The sequence below is a fragment of the Pongo abelii genome, chromosome 16 (assembly GCF_028885655.2).
Source record: "Pongo abelii isolate AG06213 chromosome 16, NHGRI_mPonAbe1-v2.0_pri, whole genome shotgun sequence".
Classification (NCBI taxonomy): domain Eukaryota; kingdom Metazoa; phylum Chordata; class Mammalia; order Primates; family Hominidae; genus Pongo; species Pongo abelii.
Window position 1 is genome coordinate 70,768,456 of NC_072001.2, and position 25,994 is coordinate 70,794,449.

The 25,994-nt window shown below is 39.0% G+C and overlaps 1 protein-coding gene and 1 pseudogene across 7 annotated transcripts in view; both read left to right on the top strand.

The window, feature by feature from the left end:
* Positions 1–25,994, top strand: part of MAP2K5 (mitogen-activated protein kinase kinase 5) — a 260,308-nt gene that overhangs the window by 67,854 nt on the left and 166,460 nt on the right. For all 7 annotated transcript variants that reach the window (XR_010137177.1, XM_063716193.1, XM_054531617.2 and 4 more), the window contains one exon: positions 19,404–19,443. Coding sequence is in view for 6 of the 7 variants with exons in the window: in XM_063716193.1 (XP_063572263.1) it covers positions 19,404–19,443 (40 nt within the window). In the remaining variant the exon portion in view is untranslated. The remainder of the gene's footprint in view (positions 1–19,403; positions 19,444–25,994) is intronic.
* LOC112129087 (heterogeneous nuclear ribonucleoprotein A1-like) lies at positions 13,354–19,396 on the top strand (annotated as a pseudogene).

The following is a 25,994-nucleotide window of genomic DNA, read 5'->3' on the forward strand; positions in this document are numbered from 1 at the left end:
TGTGGTTGCATTTACATTTCCACACTGGGTGCCAATCACAAGCTTCATGTTATGGCCCCAGCTGTGTGGGAATGTAGCTGAGCACAGTAGGTATCGTCATCCTCATTTGATTTATGAAGAAACGGAAACATAGATAAATGAATGGATTTCCCTGAGGATTCAGACCAAGTCAAGGATAAGATCACCACTGAAACCCAGGCTTTCTTAATTCTTAGTCCTTTCCCAGTGCCATTCCTGGTAAATAATTACATTTTGGCTCTATGAGGAGCTAGAATAAACAGAATATATGCAAACCTAAGAATTTCTGCCAGCAATCTCTAGCAGATATACTTCAGCTGTTCTTTGAATTTTTATTTTGTGCACCAGGCACATGTATCTTATAGAAGACCAATATGAACAAACAGCTGTCTCCCTTCCTCCCTCCTTCCTTGGATCTTGTAATCTCTGAATAACTGATTAGCTCAATGTCAGAAATGTTTGTGCTGATCTCTGAACCTCAGTCAGTTCAACACATGACGCCCTGGAAATTTTATCTTTGGTTTTCTTTTTCTTTTTTTTTTTCACTGCCATGATTTCGTGAGTTAGTTTATGAGTGTATTTAAATCATTTCTGGAATCTAAATATGTTGGGCTTGCTGGTCTTTATAAGGAAGTTAGTTTCCCTCCTCTCACATAGACTTCTTTCTGCTTTCTCCTATTTATCATATTTTAAGAGTATATGTGACACCGTTAAGTTTTAATCTTCTAAATGGATTGGAGAATAACACCTTCCCTTGACTAACCTCAAAGGATTTTTAAAAACAGAATGTTGCCTAATTTTTGAGGGAGAATGTTCTAACACAGTTTATATATTTTTGTAACTCAACAAAAATATCTCATAAAGAACATTGGTGGAATTGGGTTTTAAAGTCCAAATACTTTCCTTCTGTTGTCCAGAACATAGCTCCTCAACCTAGAGACATAGTGTCATGTGCAGTGAAGTCACTCAAATTCCTTCTTATTATTGATTTAAAGATGACTGTCCCTGGATGGTATAAGATATGATGGTAGTTTGTGTTGTTCAGTTTTTACGTTAAAGGAAAAAGTCTCTCCTGGTTTCTTTTGACCCTAGTCATGATATGCCCATTTCATGAAGTCTTTTATGCACAAAAGTGCACAAAATGAAGATAAAGTGCCTCTCTCCAGCCTGACAAAAGCCATTTCTTTGCAGAATGGTAGCTGCAGCGAAAGTAAATAAATGAATGGACAGCAATCACAGCCTAGTTGATGAAACTGTTCAATTAAAGCACAGGCATTTACATGGTGTAATTTCCCTAAATTGCCAATGAGCCCCTTTAGACACAACCAGTGTTCAAATTGATTTCAGCATTGATTTTGGCTGAAGCTGATAAATTTCTGCTTGTTAGTTAAAGTAATTTTGCAGAAGACTTTGTACTGCAGTATTGAAGCGTTCATTTAGCTGATAGTTAAAAGAGGAGTTATTTACAGAGGCCTCTACTGTTGTTCTGAGATGGGACAATTCCCCAATCATCTTTTACTTTTAATTTTTTAGGCTTCAGTATACCAATCAATAGGTGATTGAAACTGATTAAAACTTATCCAACCAGCTGCCTATGGCAGTTTAATTAGAAGCTGGATGATTCTTAAATTAAAGTTGTCTTATTTTCATTGCAAAGCAGTCTTCCAGAAGAGTAAGGCAAGAACAGTGCAGAAAACTTAAAAGACTGGCTTTGCTAAGGTATCTTGCAAATGTTAAATCACTCAATAGCTATTCCTAAGACAATTCAAATGTGTATCGGAGAGTTTGCTTTTATGGAGATTAGAAGTAATAACATGCTTACTTGCCCCCAAGGAATGTTTGTTTCATTCGGTCAGAGAGATTACCTATTGTATAATGATACATGTGAAAGACCAGCTGTTTGGGATATATCTATTATTTCATAAGCAAGATGAATGCTTGAGCTTAGTTTTAAACACTGTAATGCAGGATGAGACTAGTCATCATGATATCCTCTGCATCTGCCCCCTGGAAACCATTAGCTTTGAATTTATATTTTTATTCTGTTTTGAGGTCTTGATTAAAATAAATCTCCATTGAATGAAAAACAAATATTTTTATATAAGTTCATGTTGACTTGTCAACAGTATTGTGGGCAGGATTATAGAAGAGAGATTTTTGCTCCTCCTCAGCTCCCTAGGGAAGCTTCTCCATACTCATTTTATCCAGTGTGGGACAATTTCTTGAGTTTTTAATGGAAACGGGTTAATATTTTTGTCATAGGGGACATATTACATCTGATATTACGGGGAAGAAGGGAAGAAATGGCTCACTTTTCAGAGGTGCATTTACTCTTTGACCCACTAGGGTACTATTTAGTGTTCTAGAAGAGGTAATTTAGTAAATTGTACCCCAGTGGCCTGAAAAAGTTAATGCAACTCTGAAAAGTGAGCCATTCAATCGATTTTCCCTATTGCTTTTAAAAAATCAACACTGACCATATCCAGAGAATGTTGAAGAGAACTGAAATTAGAGGATCTAGAAGCAACCAGTTTATTTTCACACAAAGCTTGTTGGGACATGCACTGGATTTGGCTTCAGAGGACCCAAATCTACTTCCCACTCCAGTACTTACAGATAGGAGTCATGAAGCAGTCAGTAACCTCACCAAGCCTTGGTTTCCTTATCCATAAAGTGGTGATAATAATAATATTTACCTCACAAATTCTTGTGGAAATCAAATAGCTTTACTATATGTAAAATGTTTTATAAACTATAAAGCACAATAGAGTATTAATTATTAGAATAAGGAGGTTTTCTGAAGTAGCCATTTATGTATCTGATTTTGGAAAGTAATTTATTGTTAGTTTTCCCAGAAACTGTGAGCAAAGATTAGATGGTTATCAAGTTGTTCCAAGAGAGGGTTTCCTAGCTAGTCAATCCTCAGGGTATTTCTATTTTCCCCCACATATATTGCCTAACAATTCCAGTTCTTTCATTCCTTCTCATCATTAGGCTTTATATCTCTTCCTTCTCTGTTTGCCCACTACATTATTTCAGAATCCTTGATCAAGAGATCAGAATGACTGTAGCTTCCTTGATCTCAAAGGTATTTAGACCATATATTAAAAGACATTACTCTAGTTGATGTGGAGAGTGTTAACAGCTTGAATCAGGCCACATCAACTTGTGGAAGAAATACGGAGGTAGTGATGACCACATTAACTCTGAGGCAGGTATGGGAGTAAAAAGGGGTATATAGCTGGAGTAAACAGAAAGAAGAAATGGCAAATGTAGAGTTACAGTAGCTTTCTCTTATTGAAAATCTTTCTAATCTAGCCAAGTTCCCTATATCATACATTAGGTTGATTTATGAGCCTGGTACAATCAGTTATCTTGAAATTAGTATCTGTGACCTCATAACATATTTGACTTGAGACCTAAACAGTATGAGGGGCTCTGTTTTTTTTTTTTTCTTTCTTTCTTTCTGAGACAGAGTTTTGCTCTTGTTGCCCAGGCTGGAGTGCAATGGTGTGATCTTGGCTCACTGTAACCTCTGCCTGCCGGGTTTAAGTGATTCTCCTGCCTCAGCCTCCTGAGTACCTGGGATTACAGGCATGTGCCACCATGCCCTGCTAATTATTGTATTTTTAGTAGAGACAGGGTTTCGCCATGTTGGCCAGGCTAATCTCGAACTCCTGACCTCAGGTAATCTGCCCGCATCAGCCTCCCAAAGTGCTGGAACTATAAGTGTGTGCCACTGTGCCCGGCCTGTTTCTTAGCCACGAATTATTTTGCAATCGGTAGTCAAGCATCTGTAATAGGTTTTTAGGCAGAAGGAAGGTTGGCAAAGACTGCTATTTGAACTAGTATAGTTTACATAAAAGCTTCTTTTTACAACTGCTGTTTACTTTGGATTTCCTGTTTTAACAGCTAGAGCCTGGCTAATGTGTTTATCTATTATGGAAGGCAACAACTGTCAGTGTTAATTTCCCTGAAACTATTTGAAGTATTTCTGTGGATGGCTACTTTAGTATGTGACAGAATACTAAAATTTTGAAGCTTGGCCATTAGTCCTAAACGTGTTGATAAAATCTACCTTCAAATAAACCTAAAAAGACCAAGCAATTAGAGGATTAAATTTTAATTTAAAAATTGAAATTTATTTAATTTAAAATTTAAAAATTATATTTTTCATTAGCTGAACCACAGCTGGTTTACATTTAGTTACTGAAACCATATCATTTTATTAAAAGGTGACATCTAGAGGGTTTTAAAATTAATCTCGCAAGATACTAAAAGATTTTTGTTTGTGTCAGTATTTGTGTACTCACGAGCTTTATACAGCAGAGAAGCATTCTGCTTGTTTTGTATTGGCTTCAGAGTTGTTCAGCCTTATAATCTTTTGGGAAAATGTAATACAATCAACTCTCAGATTCCTTGTTTTAAGTAGGAGACTTATAGTCTCATGTGGGTATCTCCTAATAGTTTAACCCCCTCGATTTCTACCATCTTTCTTTTTGTTTTAGTTTTCCTTTATGCCAATGCTATAAAGTCTTTGAAATGGAAACTTCTAAGTTGAGGAAAGACTTGTATCTTGTTATTCTAAATTTACATAAAAGCAGGGGCTTTTTTGGTTAATAAATAAAATGTCACACAGAGCAAAGGAGCATCATCTGTAAGTATAGAAACTGATGATCCTACAGTATATTAGCTTTAACCAATGCCATGTTCTAATAAGGAAGTAGATTTAATAATTGAACCTGAGTGTGACCAACTCTTAACTTTCTGTGCCAATGAGGAGAATTAAGAATTGCATTTTAGACAATGATTTACTTGTCTTGTCTTGATCAAACTTTTTCATAATGAATCAGATCTCAGAGAGCTTTCTTTTCCTTTGTCTTTTTACCTCTGCCATGTCTCTGATGGATGTCCTATAAATCCCTAGGGCATTCAGAGAATAGAGAATCAGGGAATACAGGATATCTCACAAGCTGTGAAATCTTTGCATGGAAAACAAAGAACTGATGTTATTATTTGAGAGAGTGAGCTATCTCTACAATGAGCTAATAACAAATGCATTTGTAACTTTTATTTATTTTGAAATAGCCTTTGTTCACCGTTTTTCTTGTCTTCTACCTGTTCTCTAAGAGACACAGGGAGCAAAATAACCATCACTTTCTTTCTTGCTTACCTAGAATAAGACCATCTCTTTTTAATTACTGGTTATTTCTTGAGCCAAATCCTAACCATTGCTTTCACTATTTTAGTGACTGGATTATTTTCTTAGGTTTACTATCCATTTGGAGAACCTTTCAACAATTGATAACACTCTATAAATAATTCACAAAGTAATTGTGTCCCTCTTTTCACTAACCTTCTTTGAAGTATGTTATGTGAGAAGTAGAATTTAAGTCAGTGGCATTTAGTTCATGTGGTTAATGAAGGAAGTGCCCTGTGTCCTTCATAGAACAGTGGCAATACTATCATTTCAGTGTCCCTGTGTTGCCATTGTGAATAAAAGTCATTATACATGCAATTACGCTCCAGGTCTTTTCTCCAAGAGGCAAAAAAGGGGTATTTCCATACTCATTTTGATAACTGTTTTGCTAATAAATTGACATTTATGACATAGGATATTGTCAGTTATGCTGAAATCTGAAATATTTATAGTCAGATTATAGGCCAGCCTCCCCCATTCTTTCTTTAATTATATCCTACCTCACAATCACTAGGAAATCACATATCCTCCCTATTATGAATTCTTTCTGCTCATAATTTAAAATAATTTGATTGGAATATGTTTAGAAATTAATATGCAGAATAGTACCATAGAAAATAGATGCCTACTTTAATTGTATGAGATTGTACCAGCTTTATCAGAAAATGTATGATCAGCTCTAGGTTATTTATTTTGTGAACAAGAGTCAGCTGGGACGATTCATATTTTTTGGTTCTCCTAGAATTTGAAATTCTAGGCATAAATAATTTTAGTAAACATGGTAAAATCCAGATGCAGTTGATCTTATGCATGGCATAAATTTATGTAGGAGTCCAGATGTTGGAATGTGAACACAGGTTGTTTCTCCCTTCTGTCTTGTGTGGACTTTTTAACATGTTATTTTCACATATTTATTTTCCTTACTTTTATTTATTTTTTGATACAGGGCCTCACTCTGTCACCTAGGCTAGAGTGCAGTGGTACGATCATGGCTTACTGTAGCATCGACCTCCCAGGCTCAAGTGATCCTCTCACCTCACTTCCCAAGTAGCTGGGACCACAGGCATGTGCCACCATGCCCAGCTAATTTTTTTAAATTTTTTGTTGAGATGAGGTATCATCTATGTTGCCCAGGCTGGTCTTAAACTCTTGGACTCAAGCAGTTCTCCCACCTCAGCCTCCCAATGTGTTGGGATTACAGGTGTGAGCCACTGTGCCCTGGCTGTTTTCCTTACCTTTAAAGATTATTCTAGAAATTCAGTTTATTCTTTGTAACGATGTATCTTTTAATAAATTCCCATTAACAGTTTAGATGAAGGTGAGCACAGCTCTAACCTTTTATGTATTGTACTAGACTCATCTTTAACATTTCAAGGAGTAAATAATATAATCAGTTGGATTTGTCCCTAAGTATTGCATTTGAAATCAGTCACATGTTTTTTGAACACTTTGTGCAAAGTACTTCACTTGGCAATGGGGGAGATATGACATCAACTTTCATGACGTCAAGGACCCCATTCTTTGGGGTCTATTGTTAGCTTACTGTTTGTACCTTCTCATCTCCTTTACTGTTTTCTTCTTATCTCCTTTACTGTTTTCTTCTTATCTTTCTGACCTCCGAATTTAGAGAGCCTCAGTTCCAGTCCTTACACCTCTTCTCTGTTTAATTCACTTCCTAAGTGAGCATGTGTAGTTCCATGGCTTTACATATCATCTGTATGCTGAGGAAGTCCAAATGTATGTCTATAGCCCTAGCCTGTGTCCTGAACTTCAGACTCATATCTGATTACCAGTTGGATGTCCTCTAGGTATTTCAAAATTATCTAAAACTGAACTCTTTATTTCTTTGGAAACCTGCTTCGTTTACAGCTTTTCCTATCTCAGTAATTGGAAACTGTATTCTATAGGATGCTAAGGACAAAAACTTTGCAGTCTTTCTTCATCCTTCTTTTTCTCTCAGATTATGTATACCTTTACCCACAAATCTTGTGGGTTCTTCCTCAAAAATATTTCAAGAAGCTGACCACCTTTCATCACTCTTTTCCTGCTACCCTATTCAAAACCACTATTACTGCTTGCTAGGATTTTATTGCAAAAGCCTCCCAACTAGCCTCCCAGTTTCTATCCTTGCTTTCCTGTAATGTGTTCTCTTCACTCAGCAGCCAAAGTGATCTTTCTAAAATATTAGGTCTCCCCCTCTGCTCATGACCTCTTATATCACTTGGAATAAAAGTCAGAGTCCTCACCATGGCTTAAATGGTGCTACACAGTCTGTTTTCCTTACCTCTCTGACCTCATCTCCCCCAGCTAGCCCTCTTGCTTATTCTATTTCTGCATACATGTCAAGCACACATTTCCACCTTGGGCTTTTGAACTTGCTGTTTCCTCTACCTGGAATCCCCTTCCCCTAGATGTCCGAATGGTGTGCTCCCATACTGTTCACATGTAATCTGAAGAGAGAGGCATTTCCTGACTTCCTCCCCAACCCTAATATCAAATAGCATGTCCCTAATGTTGATCAGTCTCTGTATCCTTACCTTTATTTTTTTCAATGCACTTACCCCCACCTCACATATTGTATATTTATTTGATTATTGTCAGTCAGCCCCTATTAGAAGGTAAACTTCACAAGGGCAGGGACTTGGTCTCATTTGTTCTCTGCTGTATCCACACTGCCTAGCTTATTGCCTGGCAATCAGAGACATGCATTAAGTATTAAATATAAAAAAAGGATCTAGGAGGACAATATATCATATACTGTGGAAGAGGTGGAGCATACAGTAATGAACAAAATGGACCTTGACTTTCCCCTTGAAACTTACAATAAAGTAGAAGATAACACAGACCCTATATTAAGAATTTACAGCATAGTTAGATAATTAGAGTTTACAATATAGTTAAATAAGGTGAACACCATTCCTGTAATCCCAGCACTTTGGGAGGCCAAGGCAGGAGGATCACTTGAGGCCAGGAGTTCAAGACCAGCCTGGGCAACATAGTGAGAGCCTTGTTCTACAAAAAATAAAAATAAAAATTAGCCAGCCATGGCGGTACTCTCCTGTAGTCTCGACTACTCAGGAGGCTGAGGCAGGAGGATCGTTTGAGGCCAGGAGTTCAAGACCAGCCTGGGCAACATAGTGAGACCCCCATTCTGCAAAAAATAAAAATAAAATTTAGCTAGGCATGGTGGTTCACTCCTGTAGACTCAACTACTCAGGAGGCTGAAGCAGGAGGATCACTTGAGCCCAAGAGTTCAAGGCTGCATCGAGCTAGGATTGTGACACTGTACTCCAGCCTGAATGATAGAGTAAGACCCTGTTGCTTAAAAAAAAAAATGCTAGTAGGCCATGTGCAGCAGCTCACGCCTGTAATCCCGCACTTTGGGAGGCTGAGGCGGGTAGATCACCTGAGGTCAGGAGTTCGAGACCAGCTTGACCAACATGGTCAAACGCCATCTCTACTAAAAATACAAAAATTAGCCAGGTGTGATGGTGGGCACCTGTAGACCCAGCTATTCGCGAGGCTGAGGCAGGAGAATCGCTTGAACCTGGGAGGCAGAGGTTTCAGTGAGCCGAGACTGCACCACTGCACTCTAGCCTGGGTGACAGAGCGAGACTCTGTCTCAAAACAGAAACAAAAACAAAAAACCACTACTGATAAAGTAAGTATATACCTGTGAATTTAAATAACTGTTGAAGAGAAATAGTAATTTATAACACGAACATATAAGGCAATAGAGTAGTTGATGCCAATAGATAAATGAAACCACAGGGTAGGAAATCTAGTAGGTAGAGAAGAAAGTAGAAATAAAAGAATGGAATCCAATTGAATTCAGGAAGGAATAAAATGAAAGAAGAAATGGTGACCATTTAAGTAAATCTGACTGTATAAGACAACAATAGTAATAATTCAAAATGAAGTTAAACAAAAAGACTGGACAAAATAATATGTTAAGATGAGAAGGGCTTGATTGAAGTTAAAACATTCTAAGATTTTTATATTGTTTAGGAGAAGGATATAGATAGCAATTAACTTTATATTTTGTTAAGTCAGGTATGATTGTTAAAAATTATATGGGTAACTAAAACAGTGAATAGAATGTATAACTTCAAAACAAATAGATGGAATAAAGGGAGAATAATTCAGTATAATAGAGGAAGAGAGAAGTCGATAGGTGTAAAGTAAATGAATTAGATGGTAGAAATAAATCCAAATATATCAATAATTACAAAAAATATAAGTAAAGTAATATTAGCAGCTAATAGATTAGGTTGCATTTTTAAAAATACAGCTATGTGCTATGTTAGACTGTATTGGGAGAAATTTCTAAAATACCAAGACACAGCAAAATTGAAAGGAAAAGGGTAGGGGAAGATATCTGGCAAAAACTAATCAAAAGAATGCTGCTATTGTGGTTATATTAACATAAGACAAAATAGACTTTAAGGCAAAAAGTATTACTAGAGAAATGTTATGAAAATACGAATATTTACAACTGAACCACAAATACCATGTATTAATATGAAAACTCCTGAGATGCACCAAAGTAATTCTTAAAGGATAGGTTTATATACATACCTTAGTAAAGAATAACTGGGTATGATATGCTTAGAATCTAACTCAAGAAAATCAAGAAGGTGGGACAGGGAGTAAACCCAAAGAAAGTGGAAGGAAAGAAATACTAAAGAACAAAAGTTTGAAAAAAAAACAAAAAAACAAAAATTAATTAAGTGAAAATTCAAGAAACAATTCAACAAAACCAAAAGCTGGTTCTTTGGAAAAACTTATCAAATATAGCAGTGAGAAGCAGAAATAACAAAATTAGGAATAAAAAGGGAACATAATTCTAGACATAACAGTGATTTTAAAAATAGTAGGATCCAATGAATAACTTTATGACAAATTTGAAACACAAAATGGGCAGTTTCTTAGAAAAACTTAATGAAATTGTCTTAAAAATAAAAACCAAAATAGACCTAGAGCAATTAAGAAAATTTATTCATTCAGATATTTAACGATTATTTGTAAAATGTGCCTGATGTAGTTTTAGGCACTGGAAATAATAGCAGTGAACAAAAAAAACGAAAGTCTGTGTTTTCATGGAGCTTCCTTTGTTGTGGAGGGAGACATAATAAATTAATAAATTTTATCAGGTGTTGCTAACTTGTGAAGAATAAAGAAAGTGGCCTGGTGCGGTGGCTTACGCCTGTAATCCCAGCATTTTGGGAGGCCAAGGTGAGTGGATCACCTGAGATCAGGAGTTCAAGACCAGCTTGGACAACATGGTGAAACACTGCCTCTACTAAAAATACAAAAGTTAGCCGGGCATGGTGGCACACACCTGTAATCCCTGCTACCCAGAGGTTGCAGTGAGCTGAGATCGCGCCATTGCACTCCAGCCTGGGCAACAGAGTGAGGCTCCATCTTAAAAAAAAAAAAAAAAAAAAAAAAAGAGAGAAGATGAAGGGAGAATGTGCCGAAGGGAGAATGTGCTGTTTTATGTAGGAAAGTCAAAGAAAATATAGGACCTGAAGGAAGCAATGGAGCAAGCCAGGTATATATTAGAGAAAGTGGCCCAGCCCTCAGGAGTAGGTGCAAAGGCCCTGAGGCAGGAGCATGTTTGATGGCACAGAGTTGAGTATTGTGCATAAGGGAGACTGGCAGAAGCAGAGATCAGTTAGGTAACCAGGGCCCAGATGATGAAATCCTTATAAAGACTTTTGATTCAGCAGTTAGAAATCTACCCATGAAATGGAGATGAGTATAATAACTTCTGCTCGTAAGATTATGAAGTTAATGAATTAAATACATGTGGATTTTTTTTTTTTTTGTAAAACACTATCCAAGTGATATTTTTTTTCATCCACAAGTAGTAATTTGTCAAACATTTATGAAGTGAGGAGCACCTACCATGGGCCGGGACATGTGCTAAGCATAAAGAACATAAAGATGATTAAAACATGGCAGTGCTCGCTGCCCAGTACTGGGGACAGACACATAAATACTTTTCTGTAGCGTACCAAGGGCAATAATAGAGCATGTAACATATGAAGAGTAGGAGAAGCATCAAAGTTTAACTTTATAGCGTTTATAAGAAAGTGTATGGGCTGGGTGTGGTGGCTCACGCCTGTAATCCCAGCACTTTGGGAGGCCGAGACGGGCGGATCATGAGGTCAGGAGATGGAGACCCTCCTGGCTAACACAGTGAAAGCCTATCTGTACTAAAAATACAAAAACAAAATTAGCCGGGCATGGTGGCGGGCGCCTGTAGTCCCAGCTACTCGGGAGGCTGAGGTGGGAGTATGGCGTGAATCCAGAAGTTGGAGCTTGCAGTGAGCCAAGATCACGCCACTGCACTCCAGCCTGGGCGACAGAGCGAGACTGTGTCTCAAAAAAAAAAAAGAAAAAAAAAAAGAAAGCGTATTAAAGGGAGGTATATAGGTATTTTTACGGTAGCTTATGCCTTATGTTTTCCTATTAACCCAAGAAGAATGAAAACTTGGCCTTCTCATGATTGTTTAGTGATGTTTCTGCTGGGATTAACACCTGAATGGCATACTTACCACACCTATCTGTAGTGTGAATAAACTTATAGTAGTGGGCAAGAGATAAACATGGTAAGAAATCTAGAATTTGGAGCATGGTATATTCATACCAGATGGCTCTTTTAATTCTTTGTCTCCAAAGTTGGTTCAACATGAAGTAATACTACGTGTTTAAGTTTTTCTTAACAATAAATGATATATTGCAAACTTTTGCCAGTTCTTTGTTGTTAAAGCTTTATTAGAGGGTCATTTGTAGAGCATATAGTCTAACTAGCACATAGAGACACTACTGCTCTTTAAGTCTGTTTTGGCAGCTTTCATTCTAAAATCACTCAGCTAGTTTGAAAACTTACTATCTTCCCCCTTTTTTTTTTTTTTAGACGGAGTTTTGCTCTTGTTGCCCAGGCTAGATGCAGTGGTGTGATCTCGGCTCATCGCAGCCTCCATCTCCTTGGTTCAAATGATTCTCCTGTCTCAGCCTCCTGAGTAGCTGGGATTACAGGCACCCACCACCATGCTGGGCTAATTTTGTATTTTTAATAGAGATGGGGTTTCTCCATGTTGGTCAGGCTGGTCTCGAACTCCCAACCTCAGGTGATCCGCCCACCTGGGCCTCCCAAAGTGCTGGGATTACAGGCGTGAGCCACCGCCACCGGCTACTTCCTACCTTCCTAACATTTAATTCGTTAGTATTATCTCATGGGATCCTCACAACTCTATAAGGGAGAGACTGCTTTCCCTATTCCAGACTAGAGATAACTGAGACTTGGTGGGGCTTACTGACAGTCAGGTTCACATGTTTAAGATGTGGCAGAGCTAGGCTGGGCGCAGTGGCTCACACCTCTAAACCCAGCACTTTGGGAGGCCAAGGCAGGCCAATCACGAGGTCAGGAGATCGAGACCATCCTGGCTAACACGGTGAAACCCCATCTCTACTAAAAATACAAAAAATTAGCCAGGTGTGGTGGCGGGTGCCTGTAGTCTCAGCTACTTGGGAGGCTGAGGCAGGAGAATGGCATGAACCCGGGAAGTGGAGCTTGCAGTGAGCCGAGATTGCGCCGCTGCACTCCAGCCTGGGTGACAGAGCAAGACTCTGTCTCAAAAAAAAAAAAAAAAAAAAAGAAGCGGCACAGCTGGGATTTGAGCTGGCGGTGACTTCAGAGCCCATCCCCTTTGCTCTTCTGCCTCCCAGGATAGATTGGCAGTGATTGCAGAATGCTTCCTTGCCTGGAGCAATTTGGATATAATGGTCCTTGGCCTGATTGAAATAGGTCAGTACCTTTGTAAGTTTTGAATTATGTGTTTCCCTGCCCTAGAATACAGGTAAAAAAATTAAGCATCACAATCTCTTTGTGTGTGTGTGTGTGTGTGTGTGTGTGTGTGTGCGCGTGTTTGACAGAGTTTCGCTCTTGTTGCCCAGGCTGGAGTGCAGTGGTGCAATCTCGGCTCACTGCACCCTCTGCCTCCTGGGTTCAAGCGATTCTCCTGCCTCAGCCTCCCGAGTAGCTGGGATTACAGGCATCCGCCACCAGGCCTGGCTAATTTTTTGTATTTTTAGTAGAGACGGGGTTTCACTATGTTGGCCAGGCTGGTCTCGAACTCCTGACCTCGGGTGATCCACCTGGCTTGGCCTCCCAAAGTGCTGGGATTACAGGCACGAGCCACTGTGCCCAGCCAAACATCACCATCTATTTCCTTTAGGTCCTAAAATATGCATATTCTGTCGCGGCTCCAGTCTTGGCTCTGCCACTGACTGTGTGAGTTTGGATAAGTTATTTAACCTGGCTTTTGGGTGCTTCTGCTGTGAAAGAAGGGGATTAGGTTAAATAATTTTCTCTATTTTCTACTAGCTCAATAAATTATCTGATTCTATACCAAGATTAAAAGTTAAGACCAACTTCTTTGTCTGGTCATCTATAACCTATTGTTACAAATGAAATAAGAAAGTATGGATAGTAAGTATTCTCTTGCACTGGGCTCTTTGTTATTTTAAATATTTGAAAAACTTACACCAGGCTACTAACTTTTGCCGTGGTAAAGTGTATGTGTGTGTGCTCAATTTTAAGGGCTGGGACTGTTCCCAGAAGGCCTGTGCTGGTCACAAACAAAATGGAACACTCAAGGACTAAGCACTAAAAATATCTCATAAAAATGCTTCCTCCATGCAGTCATTGAAACAGGTAATTACTGTGGCAACAACAAACTAATTTGAAGTGTTAGCTGTTAATTAAAACATTGCAGAGGTGTATAGTTGTCTTTTGGTGTAAGCAGAGCCTCCATTCAAACTTCATTAATCACTTTACAATTAATGTGTTGACGAAGGTCAAGACAATTGAGATGCAGTATCTGTTGAAAGTAAACAAATTCCTTTTCTCTAAGTAAATACCATTTGCAAAGTTAAGGGACACACTCGACTCATGCCTGGCATTGCCTTTGTCATCCAGTTCTCCTTGATGATTAAATGTTAAATTGGTACTGTCATTGCACTGTAAACCAAACCACATAGCATCTTTATTGCTCGAAATCGAACCCAAACTTCCACGGATGAATTAGCGTGCATCATAATTAAATTATCAAGCCTCTCCTTTTAATTCACCTGAAAACAGGAGACCTTTCTTTTGGAAAAGAGATCAGCTTTCTTGACAAGCTAATTAAGTTGCCAAACTGTCCAGTATGGTATGTATATTAGACTATCTGCTAATCATTTTCTTATCACTGCTGCTGGTCTCAAACGTCCAGATGTTGCTTATTCAAAGTAACAACACTGATCTTTTTACAACTTTTGAATCCTGTGTATATATTTAATTATTTGTCTTTATATTTCAGTTCTTGATTAGTGATTCTAATATATAATATTTTTAAAAGTTGGAATTGGAAGAATCTGTGATGTGGAGGGGGAAAAATATTATATCACAAAGTCTTACGTATTATGTTACTTGTATTTATGTGGAATAAACTTAATAATTTCCTTTAAATCACATTTCAGGCCAAGTGCGGTTGCTCACACCTGTAGTAGTCTCAGCACTTCGGGAGGCCGAGGCTGGTAGATCACCTAAGGTCAGAAGTTTGAGACCAGCCTGGCCAACATGGTGAAACCCTGTCTCTACTAAAAATACAAAAAAAAATTAGCCAGGTGTGGTGGTGGGCTCCTGTAATCCCAGCTCCTTGGGAGGTTGAGGCAGGAGAATTGCTTGAACCTGGGTTTCAGAGGATGCAGTGAGCCGAGATTGTGCCACTGCCCTCTAGTCTGGGCGACAGAGCAAGGCTCCGTCTTAAAAAGCAAACAAACAAAAAGCATAATATAGGGGATAGGGTTCCACTTATAAAATGTGTATCACTTTGTACAAAGTATAAAAAATTATTTTGCCGGCACAGTGGCCCACACCTGTAATCCCAGTGCTTTGGGAGGTCAAGGTGGGAGGATCGCTTGAGGCTTGGAGTTTGAGACCAACTTGGGCAACATAGCAAGACTTCATCTCTTAAAAACTTAAAAACAATTAGCCAGGCATGGTGGTATACTCCTGTAGTACCAGCAGTTTGGGAGGCTGAGGTGGGAGGATCACTTGAGCCCAGGAGTTCAAGGTCACAATGAACTAATAAGATCACAGCAGTGCACTCCAGCCTGGGAGACAGAATGAGACCTGTCTCCGAAGAAAACAATAATTGATTAAGTTGTATTATTATTTTCTATATCTTTGAGACAGAGTCTTGCTCTGTCACCCAGGCTATAGTGGAGTGGTGAGATCATAGCTCACTGCAGCCTGACCTCCTGGACTCAAGCGACCCTCTTGCCTCAGCCTCCCTGTAGTCCCTACAGGGGGACTATAGAGGACTACAGGCACACACCACGATGCCAGCTAATTATTTTATTTTTTTTAAAAGACAGCATCTCGCTACGTTGCCCAGGCTGGTCTTGATCTCCTGGGTTCAAGTGATCCTCCTGCGTTGGCTTCCCAAAGTGCTGAGATTACAGGAATGAGCCACTGTGTCCAACCTGATTAAAGTTTTATAAGTAGTATTTAGAAATAACCAATGAGGTTGTTATTTGAGAATGTCTTTAGACACTTTCAAAGGTTAAATAATTCTTTGGTAAAGCAAACAGTTGTCACCCGGTTTTTGTAATCTTGCTTTTCCTTTAAATGAGATATACTTGAATTTCTGTATAATTAATTGGTATAATAAAAGTTAAGTTTATCTTCCATGACTGGCTTGACCTTTGTCCACTCAAGTAGGAAAAGCAAAATGACTAAGTTCTTATAACACTCATATATTTGGATAAGTATATACATATGCTTTATATATGTAATTCCCTAGTCTTGCCTGAATTTGTAACATTTTATGTGTAAAGGATATTACAAATATCTATATGCTCTTAATAACTAAATCATTTCTATAAGTCAGTCACCTTCAAAAAACTCTTGTCAGTGATTGTTCAACTCTGTAAATTTACTAAAAAGTAGAATGCACCCTTAAAACAAGTGAATGTTATCATATGTAAATTATATCTCAGTAAAGCTGTTAAAAAATTTTGTCAGTTCTTTCTGCCCGTGGACACCGCAGAGGAAACATCATTAAAGTCTCTGTTCTCCCTGCTGTCATGTCTAAGTCAGAGTCTCCTAAAGAGCCTGAACAGCTGAGGAAGCTCTTCATTGGAGGGCTGAACTTTGAAACAACCAATGAGAGCCTGAGGAGCCATTTTGAGCAATGGGGAACACTCACAGACTGTGTGGTAATGAGAGATCCAAGCACCAAGTGCTCCTGGGGCTTTGGGTTTGTCACATATGCCCCTGTGGAGGCAGTGGATGCAGCCATGAATGCAAGGCCACACAAGGTGGACGGAAGAGCTGTGGAAACAGAGAGCTGTCTCAAGAGGAGATTCTCAAAGACCCGGTGCCCACTTAACTGTGAAAAAGATATTTGTTGGTGGCATTAAAGAAGACACTGAAGGCTGGGCGTGGTGGCCCATGCCTGTAATCCCAGCACTTTGGGAGGCTGAGGTGGGCAGATCACGAGGTCAGGGGTTTGAGACCAGCCTGGCCAACATGGTGAAACCTCATCTCTACTAAAAATACAAAAATTAGCTGGTCGTGGTGGCGGGCACCTGTAATCCCAGCTACTCGGGAGGCTGAGGCAGGAGCATTCCTTGAACCCAGGAGGCAGTGGTTGTGGTGAGCCAAGATCATGCCACTGCCCTCCAGCCTGGGCGACAGAGCGAGACTCTGTCTTAAAAAAAAAAAAAAAGACACTGAAGAATATCACCTAAGAGATTATTTTGAATAATATGGAAAAATTGAAGTGATTGAAATCATGAAATCATGACTGACCGAGGCAGTGGCAAGAAAAGGGGCTTTGCCTTTATAACCTTTGATGACCATGACTCCGTGGATAAGACTGTCATTCAGAAATAACCATACTGTGAATGGCCACAACAGTGAAATTAGGAAAGCCCTGTTAAAGCAAGAGATGGCTAGTGCTTCAGCCAGCCAAAGAGGTCGAAGTGGCTCTGGAAACTTTGGTGGTGGTTGTGGAGGTGGTTTTAGTGGGAATGACAATTTTGGTCATGGACGAAACTTCAGTGGTCATGGTGGCTTTGATGGCAGCCGTGGTGATGGTGGATATGGCGGCAGTGGGGATGGCTATAATGGATTTAGTAATGATGGAAGCAATTTTGGAGGTGGTGGAAGCTTCAATGATTTTGGCAATTTCAACAATCAATCTTCAAATTTCGGACCCATGAAGGGAGGAAACTTTGGAGGCAGAAGCTCTGGCCCCTATGGTGGTGGAGGCCAATACTTTGCCAAACCATGAAACCAAGGTGGCTATGGCGGTTCCAGTAGGAGCAGTAGCTATGGCAGTGGCAGAAGATTTTAATTATTGCCAGGAAACAAAGCGTAGCAAAAGAGGAGAGCCAGAGAAGTGACAGGGAAGCTACAGGTTACAACAGATTTGTGAACTCAGCCAAGTACGGTGGTGGCAGGGCCTAGCTGCTACAAAGAAGACATGTTTTAGACAAATACTCATGTGAATGGGCAAAAAACTCGAGGACTGTATTTGTCTAATTGTATAACAGGTTATTTTAGTTCCTGTTCCATGGAAAGTTTAAAGCATTCCAACAAAGTGATCTAATGTAGATTTTTTTTTTTTGTACCCATGCTGTTGATTGCTAAATGCAATAGTCTGATCGTGATGCTGAATAAATGTCTTTTTTAAAAAAAATATTTGTCAGAGCAACCAAATTTTCTGCAAAACAGCAGAAAATGATGTTTCCATGTTGGCAGTAGTGGATTATGTAAATTTTGGTTTTATTTTTGTTTTAAGAAAGGGGAAGTTTAGGGGCTCATTAAATATGTTTTACAACTGAGCAGGTGAAGATGAGGAATTCCTGAGGCACTAACTTCTGTTCCCCATTTTCCCTATGCCATTCCCATCCTAACACTTACCAGATGAGAGGAAGAGCCGTCTGATCTTAGCTACTGTATAAAATCCTCTACAGAGCAAGATTTTTAGTTCTTCGAAACTAACTTACTTCCTTATATTAATATTTTCATGGGCTTGCAATAACAATGCTTGTTTATGTTATGTGGTTTATTTTGAAATTTTTATTGTATAAAAATGTGTTGCAGATTGCTTCTAAATAATGTTCAGAATATCTAGTTCCCACAGTATATGTGTAAAGGCCACATTTTATTTAAACATTAAAGGTACGGTGGCTCACTCCTGTAATCCTAGCACTTTCGTAGACTGAGGTGGGAGCATCACTTGAGGTCAGCAGTTCCAGGCCAGCCTGGGCAACATCCAGAGACCCTGTCTCTACAAAAAAAATTAAAAAGCTGGGCATGGTGGCATGTGCCTATAGTCCTAGCTACTCAGGAGGCTGAAGTGAGAGGATCGCTTGAGCTGAGGAGTTTGAGGCTGCAGTGATCTGTGATTATGCCACTGCGTTCCAGCCTGGGTGTCAGAGACAGCCCCTGTCTGAATCAGTCAATCACTCAATCAGATAAACACAAAAGGTCTTGATGGATAGTAATGGTATTTCATTTCTGTAAACCCTATTCTCATTCTTTTTCATAAATGAATACATGTATATTTCTTGATTTAAGTTGTAGTTATTTCACTATATCTGTTACTTTGAGCTTGTTTTGATGAACTGTTATGATATAGTTTATCTGCATGTGTAATTGAAACAATAAGCAAAAAAAAGCAAAAAAATTGGGAAAAAAAAGCAAAATGGCTCTGTACACTGCTTAACATAGAGCTGTAGAGAACCCACACACACAGTGACAGTCATAAGGGATCTGGAGCCAAAATACCTAGGTTTGAGGTCTCATTCTGCCACTAGTTACTTTGTGCCATTGGGCAAACTGTTTAACTTCTCTGTGCTTCAGAATTCTCATCTATAAAAGGAGGATAATAATGTATCAGCATTACCTCAGATAGTTATTTTGAGGTAATGTATGGTAAATCACTTTGTAAACCGTTAAGCTCCATATAAATGTAAATTACTAATGTTTGTTAGTGTTCTTTGAAAGTACCATGTATCCCACTGCTGCAGAAATGTTTGGATTTACATTTATGTCCTTAACCATTTTGTAGGTTGTTTAGTGATCCCAAATGATTTTGGTTTTTTTTTCTTCCCATAGAGCATATCATGTCCCGAGTGGGAAAATATTAGCTGTAAAGGTAAGTACTGGATACATTTTATGAAATTCTTGATGTTCACCTCTTTCCTTTCCTCTGTTAGCTTGAGTCACAGATATTGTCAAAGAGGAGATTAAATGGCTTAAGGTTTAGATGGTAGGTAGGGGAAGCTGTGGCCCTCTGGTGACATTCAGACACCTGAAGATCTTTTAAGTATGCCTTAAAATAGTCAGTTGTAAGCTCCGTGTATTATGATTCTTCTTGCCAAGAAGAGAAAATTTCTTTCTATGTCCCCTGCTAAGTGGCATCACCATCTTCCTTGTCATGCAGCTCAAAACCTTACTGGTAATGTATTCCTTTTCCTTCTTTAAATATGCCACGTCCTGTGAATTGCTGTATCCTGTTAGAATTTTTCCCTGAAATATATCCATTTGCTACTTTCTTTCTATTCCCATCCCCATTGCCATGGTCTTGGATCGGGCTCACATTACCTCCTACCCGGACTTTTGAAATAACTTCCTCACTGTACTTTCGGTCTTTTCTTTTCCTATGCACCTTTTACTCTGCCACAGATTTGAGAAGTCAAATCACAGATCTGACCGTGTCTTGCTAACTGCCTTCCTCAATCATGTACAACATAAAGCCTAAGATGTCTGCTTTGCTTCTGACTCCTTCGGCATACTGAAATACCCAAGCACAACACCTGCCAATAGAGTCAGGCTACACACAACTCAGGGATGTTCCAGGCAGTTACCTAGGATGCTCCTCACTTGTTCCCATGCAATTCATAATTCATACTTCATCTCTGCCAAACTCCAGCATCCCAGTCCTGCCATGCCACTTTGGATTTAATCTCTGCCACTGCTGGTGCTTGATCTTCCCATCATCTTAAATCTCAGATTTCCTTAATGGACTCTGTCTTGAATTGCACTTCTGACTGAACCCTTTGGTAATGAAGTCCTAACCCCACAGAATCCCATTTCTAATTCTGGGCTCTTAGCTAACAAACTGGTCAGGCTTGCCTTGCCCCCAACCTTCCCCACAAATTGTTCAGGCCCTCTACATGTTGGCCCCCACCTACCTTTATAAACATGCACTCTGCTTTACTAATCTGTTACTTCCCATCATGCCCTTTATCTCCAGTCTCCGGGCCTTTAGTAATGAAAGTTCTTATTTTTTGAGTGACTACTATATGCCAAGTATTATGCTAGATTTTTTTTTTTTTTTTTTTTTTTGGTTGAGACAGGGTCTTGCTCTGTCATCCAGGCTGGAGTGCGGTGGTGTGATCTAGGCTCACTACACCCTCCACCTCACAGGTCCAAGAGATCCTCCTACTTCAGCCCCTTGAGTGGTTGGACCACAGGTGTGCATCACCATGCCTTGCTAATTTTCTTTATTTTTTTGTAGAGACGGGGTTTCACTATGTTTCCCAAGCTGGTCATGAACTCCTGGGCTTAGGTGATCCTCCTGTCTCAGCCTCCTGAAGTCCTGGGATTATAGGCACGAGCTATGCTATGCTAGATGTTTTATAACTATCATATTTAATCCTTAAAATTATATAGTAAGCCTGTCTACTTTAGATTACGAGACTGAAACTCAGAAAGCTGAATTGTCAAAGATCACAGAGTTGGAAGGAGTAAGGCCAGGATGTGAAATGTTCATCTGCCTCCAAAGTTCATCTCCTCTATTACACCACACAGCTTTTATACAACTTACTAACATTGCTCATTCCTCTGATATCCATCTATCTTTTCATGGTTCGTCTCCAATATGCCTTTTTAGCTATCCACAGTGAGAAATTGGTCTCTTTCTCTAACAGTTGCATAGTATATATTTCTGCATCTTTTTTCTCGTCTAGGAAACTAAGAATCAGAGCAATTACATTAGAATTGCTTATACCTTTTAGTAAGTTGAAACCAAAACTAAGGCTCAGATCCTCTGACTGCTAATGAAATCCAGAGTTCTTCTTCCATATCACATCTAGTACAGCACCTAGAATGTGTTACGTGGCATTATCAAGTTTAGTTTTAATAAGTTAAATAGCTTGTGAGGGGGTACAACAGAAGCTTCCTTTGAGATATTTTCTTTGACAGTTCAGCCATATAGGGTCCATAGAATTGTAGAACTGGAAGAGACCTTGGAGATCACCTGTCACAGCCCCCACATTTTACAGAGGCGCTGAGCTCACTGAATGCAGCTGTGTCATACCACCTTGGCTCTGACTGAGCGTGGCCCGGTCGTACCACCTTGGTGCTCACTGAGTGTGGCTTTGTTGTACACCTTGGCATTGGTTTAACTTTTCTGTACCTCCTGAGCTCCCTTTTCACTAAGAGAAAACTTCCACTAAAACTTGAGCACTATTTTCCCATCCATTGAGTTACTTTTTTGTTCTTTTTATATCAGAAGTCTTAGATTGTTGCTGATGATATATTTAAAGATCGCCAACTCTAGGTTATTTACTCCAGGAGAGGGGAACACTGTTATAAATCATCTAGAAATCTATCATTATTTGGCCTTGCAAAGTACATTATACATTTTTCATAATTTCATACATTTTGAATTATGTTTATATAGACTAATATTAAAAGTATTGTGCATTAGTTGGGTGTGGCAAGGGGCCAACAGCTTTTTCTGGAAAAGAGTAAAAGCAATTTTAAAGAAAGGACATATTTACAGAATAGCTGTTAGGAAAGTAGAGACTGTTAGTAAATGAAAATAGTTGGGATTTACAAATATACTGTTCACTAGACCTGACCATTAAACTGGGCTTTACAACAAGAACTGTACTGTATTCACTTTGTATCTCTAGATTCTATAAAATATAGTAGATACTCACACTGAGTTGAATGAATGGATGATTTAAGAGCAGATATGATTATTGTGATTAAACGTTTGTGTAGCCCTGAGCTTGTTGGTGGTTTAGGCAAAAACCATGTAACTTATATAATAGTCATAATCTAAGAAAAATTTACCATTTCTTCAAAACAGGCAGAATTTTTAATTCTTAGAAGTGTGTTATTTAGTTTCCAAATATTTGGAGATTTTCCATCTTTCTATTACTGATTTCTGATTTAATTCCATTGTGGTTCCAGAACACCCTTCCTATAACTTAAATTATTTTAAATTTGTTGAGACTTATTTTATGGCTCAGAATATGACCTATTTTGGTAAACAGTCCTTGTACACATGAAAAGAATGTATAGCCTGCTTGTGCCTGTAATCCCAGCACTTTGGGAGGCTGAGGTAGGTGGATGACTTGAGCTCAGGAGTATGAGACCAGCCTGGGCAATATGGCAAAACCCTGTCTCTACAAAAAATAAAAAACAAAAAATAAATTAGCTGGGCATGGTGTTGTGTGCCTGTAGTCCCAGCTAATCGGGAGGCTAAGGTGGGAGGATCGCTGAGCTGAGGAAGTTGAGACTTCAGTGAGCCATGTTTGCATCACTGCATTCTAGTCTGGGTGACAGAGTAAGACCTCATCTCAAAAAAAAAAAAAAAAAAAAAGGTATAATCCACTGTATAGGGTATTGTATAATGTCAATTAGATCAAGTTGGCTGATAGTGTTATTCAGATATTCTGTATCTTTACTGATTTTTATCTAGTTGTTCTATCAATTATTGAAAGAGGGGTGTTGAAATACTCAACAATAATTGTGGCCTACAGTTCTGTTATTTTTTGCTTAATGTTTTTTGAAGATATATTCTTAGGTGCATTTATGGTTTTTATGTCCTCTTGATAAATCGGCCTCATTGACATTATGAAGTAACCTTCTTTGTCCATGATCATATTCTTTGCTCTGAAATTTATAGTCTGATATTAAATTCTAGGCTTTATTTTGACAAGTGTTAGTATGATTTTTTTTTTACTTTTAACCTATTGTGTCATTATTTTTGAAATGTATTTCATGTAGGCAGCATATAGTTGGGTCTTATTTTTTAATCCAGTTGGATGATCTCTGCTTTATAAGTGAGAGTATTGAGACTATTTACATTTCATATGATTATTGATATGGTTGGATTCAAATCTATCATTTTGCTCTTTGTTTTCTATTTGTTCTGCCTGTATGCCCCCTTTTTTAAGTGATTGCTTTAGAATTCATAACTTAACATAGTCTTCCTATGTAAATAGTATTGTACCACTTTATAGTCTAGAAATCTTACAGTGGTGTATTTTCATTTCCCTCATCCCAGCCTTTGTTTTATTATCATCCATTTTACATCATCATATGCGATAAACCCCAAAATACATTGTCACTACTTTTGCTTTAGATATTTATCTTTTTTTTTTTTTTGAGACAGAGTCTCACTCTGTCACCTAGGCTGGAATGCAGTGGTACGATCTCGGTTCCGCCTCCCGGGTTCACGCCATTCTTCTGCCTCAGCCTCCCGAGTAGCTAGGACTACAGGCACCGGCCACCACTCCTGGCTAATTTTTTTCTATTTTTAGTAGAGATGGGGTTTCACCATGTTAGGCAGGATGGTCTCGAACTCCTGACCTTGTGATCTGCCCGCCTCGGCCTCCCAAAGTGTGGGGATTACAGGTGTGAGCCACCGTGCCCGGCCTGGAAATATTTATCTTTTAAAGACATTTAAAAAATAAGAAAAATAGTATTTTATTTTTATTCATGTATTTACCAATGCCAGTGCTCTTCATTCCTTTGTGTGGTTCAGATTTCCATCTAGTAGTATTTTCCTTCTGTCTGAATGACTTCTTCCTTTACATTTCATATAGTGTAGGTCTTTTGGTATTCTTTCAGCTTTTGTATGTCTAAAAATGTATATTTCACTTTCACTTTTGGAAGGTATTTTAATTTTTGCTAGATGTAGAATTCTAGGTTGGCTGCTGTTTTCTTTCAGTTTTTTAAAGATTTTGTTTCACTGTTTTCTTTCCAGTGAGAAGTTTACTGTCATTTTAAATCTTTGTTCCTCTGTATATGAGAATTGGCTTCATTCTGGCTGCTTTCAAGACTTTTTCTCTATCACTGGTATTGAGCTGGTGTTTACATCTTTAATGTCTCTACTTAACATGTTCAAAACTTCCTCTGCTTTCTTTTCTTTTTGTTTTTGTAAATAAAGATGGGGTTTTGCCACGTTGCCCAGGCTTGTCTCGAATTCATGGGCTCAAGCAATCCACCCGCCTCCACCTGTCAAAATGCTGGGATTACAGGTGTGAGCCAGGGCACCTGGCCTCCTCTGCTTTCTTGAAAGTATGAAATGACCGGGCGCCGTGGCTCACGCCTGTAATCCCAGCACTTTGGGAGGCTGAGGTGGGTGGATCACGAGGTCAGGAGATTGAGACCATCCTGGCTAACACGGTGAAACCCCGTTTCTACTAAAAATACAAAAAATTAGCCGGGCGTGGTGGTGGGCGCTTGTAGTCCCAGCTACTCAGGAGGCTGAGGCAGGAGAATGGTGTGAACCTGGGAGGTGGAGCTTGCAGTAAGCCGAGATCGCGCCACTGCACTCCAGCCTGGGCAACAGAACAAGACTCCGTCTCAAAAAAAAAAAAAAAAAAAAAAGAAATATGAAATATAGTTATAATAACTGAATTAGTGTCCTTATCTACTTATTCCATCATATGTGTCATATCTGGATCAGTTTTGACTGATTCCTTTTCTCCTCACTTTGGGTTGTATTTTTTGCTTTTTTTTCATATCTTATAATTTTTTTTTTAAGTGAAAAGCAAGTTTATTAAGAAAGTAAAGGAATAAGAGAATAGCTACTCTGCTTGGGCAGAGCAGCTATGCCTTATAATTTTTTATTGGATACCAGACATGTGGCATGGGTGCTATTTTTGCTCTGCTATAAATATTTTTGAACTTTATTCTGAGATTGTGGTGGTTAATATTGAGTGTTAACTTGATTGGATTGAAGGATGCAAAGTATTGTTTCTGGGTGTGTCTGTGAAGGTGTTAATATTCAGAGAGATTAACATTTGAGTTAATGTTAACATAAGAGATTAACATTTGAGTCAGTGGGCTGGGAGAGGCAGACCCACCTGCAATCTGGGTGGGCACCATCTAATCAGCTGCCAGTGTGGCTAGGATACAAGCAGGCAGAAGTTGGAAGGACTTGACTTGCTGAGTCTTCCTGCCTTCATCTTTCTTCCATGCTGGATGCTTCCTGACCTCGAACATCAGACTCCAAGTTCTTCAGCTTTTGGACTCTTGGACCTACACCAGTGATTTGCCAGGGGCTTTCGGGCCTTCAGCTACAGACTGAAGGCTGCACTGTTGGCTTCCCTACTTTTGAGGTTTTGAGACTTGGACTGGCTTCCTTGTTCCTCAGCTTGCAGATGGCTATTGTGGGACTTCACCTTGTAATCCTGTGAGTCAATACTCCTTAATAAATTCCCCTTCATATATACATCTATCCTATTAGTTCTGTCCCTCTAGAGAACCCTGACTAATACAGAGATGGTATTTAGTTACTTTTAAATAATTTGATTCTTTCAAGGCTTGCTTTTAAGTTTTATTAGACAGTACCAGCCCAGTGGTTAGTCTAGAACTAATTTTCCCCGTGCAACAGAGGTAGTACTCTTCTGAGTACTCTACCTGGTGCCTTGGGAATTGCAAGGTTTTTCCACACTGACT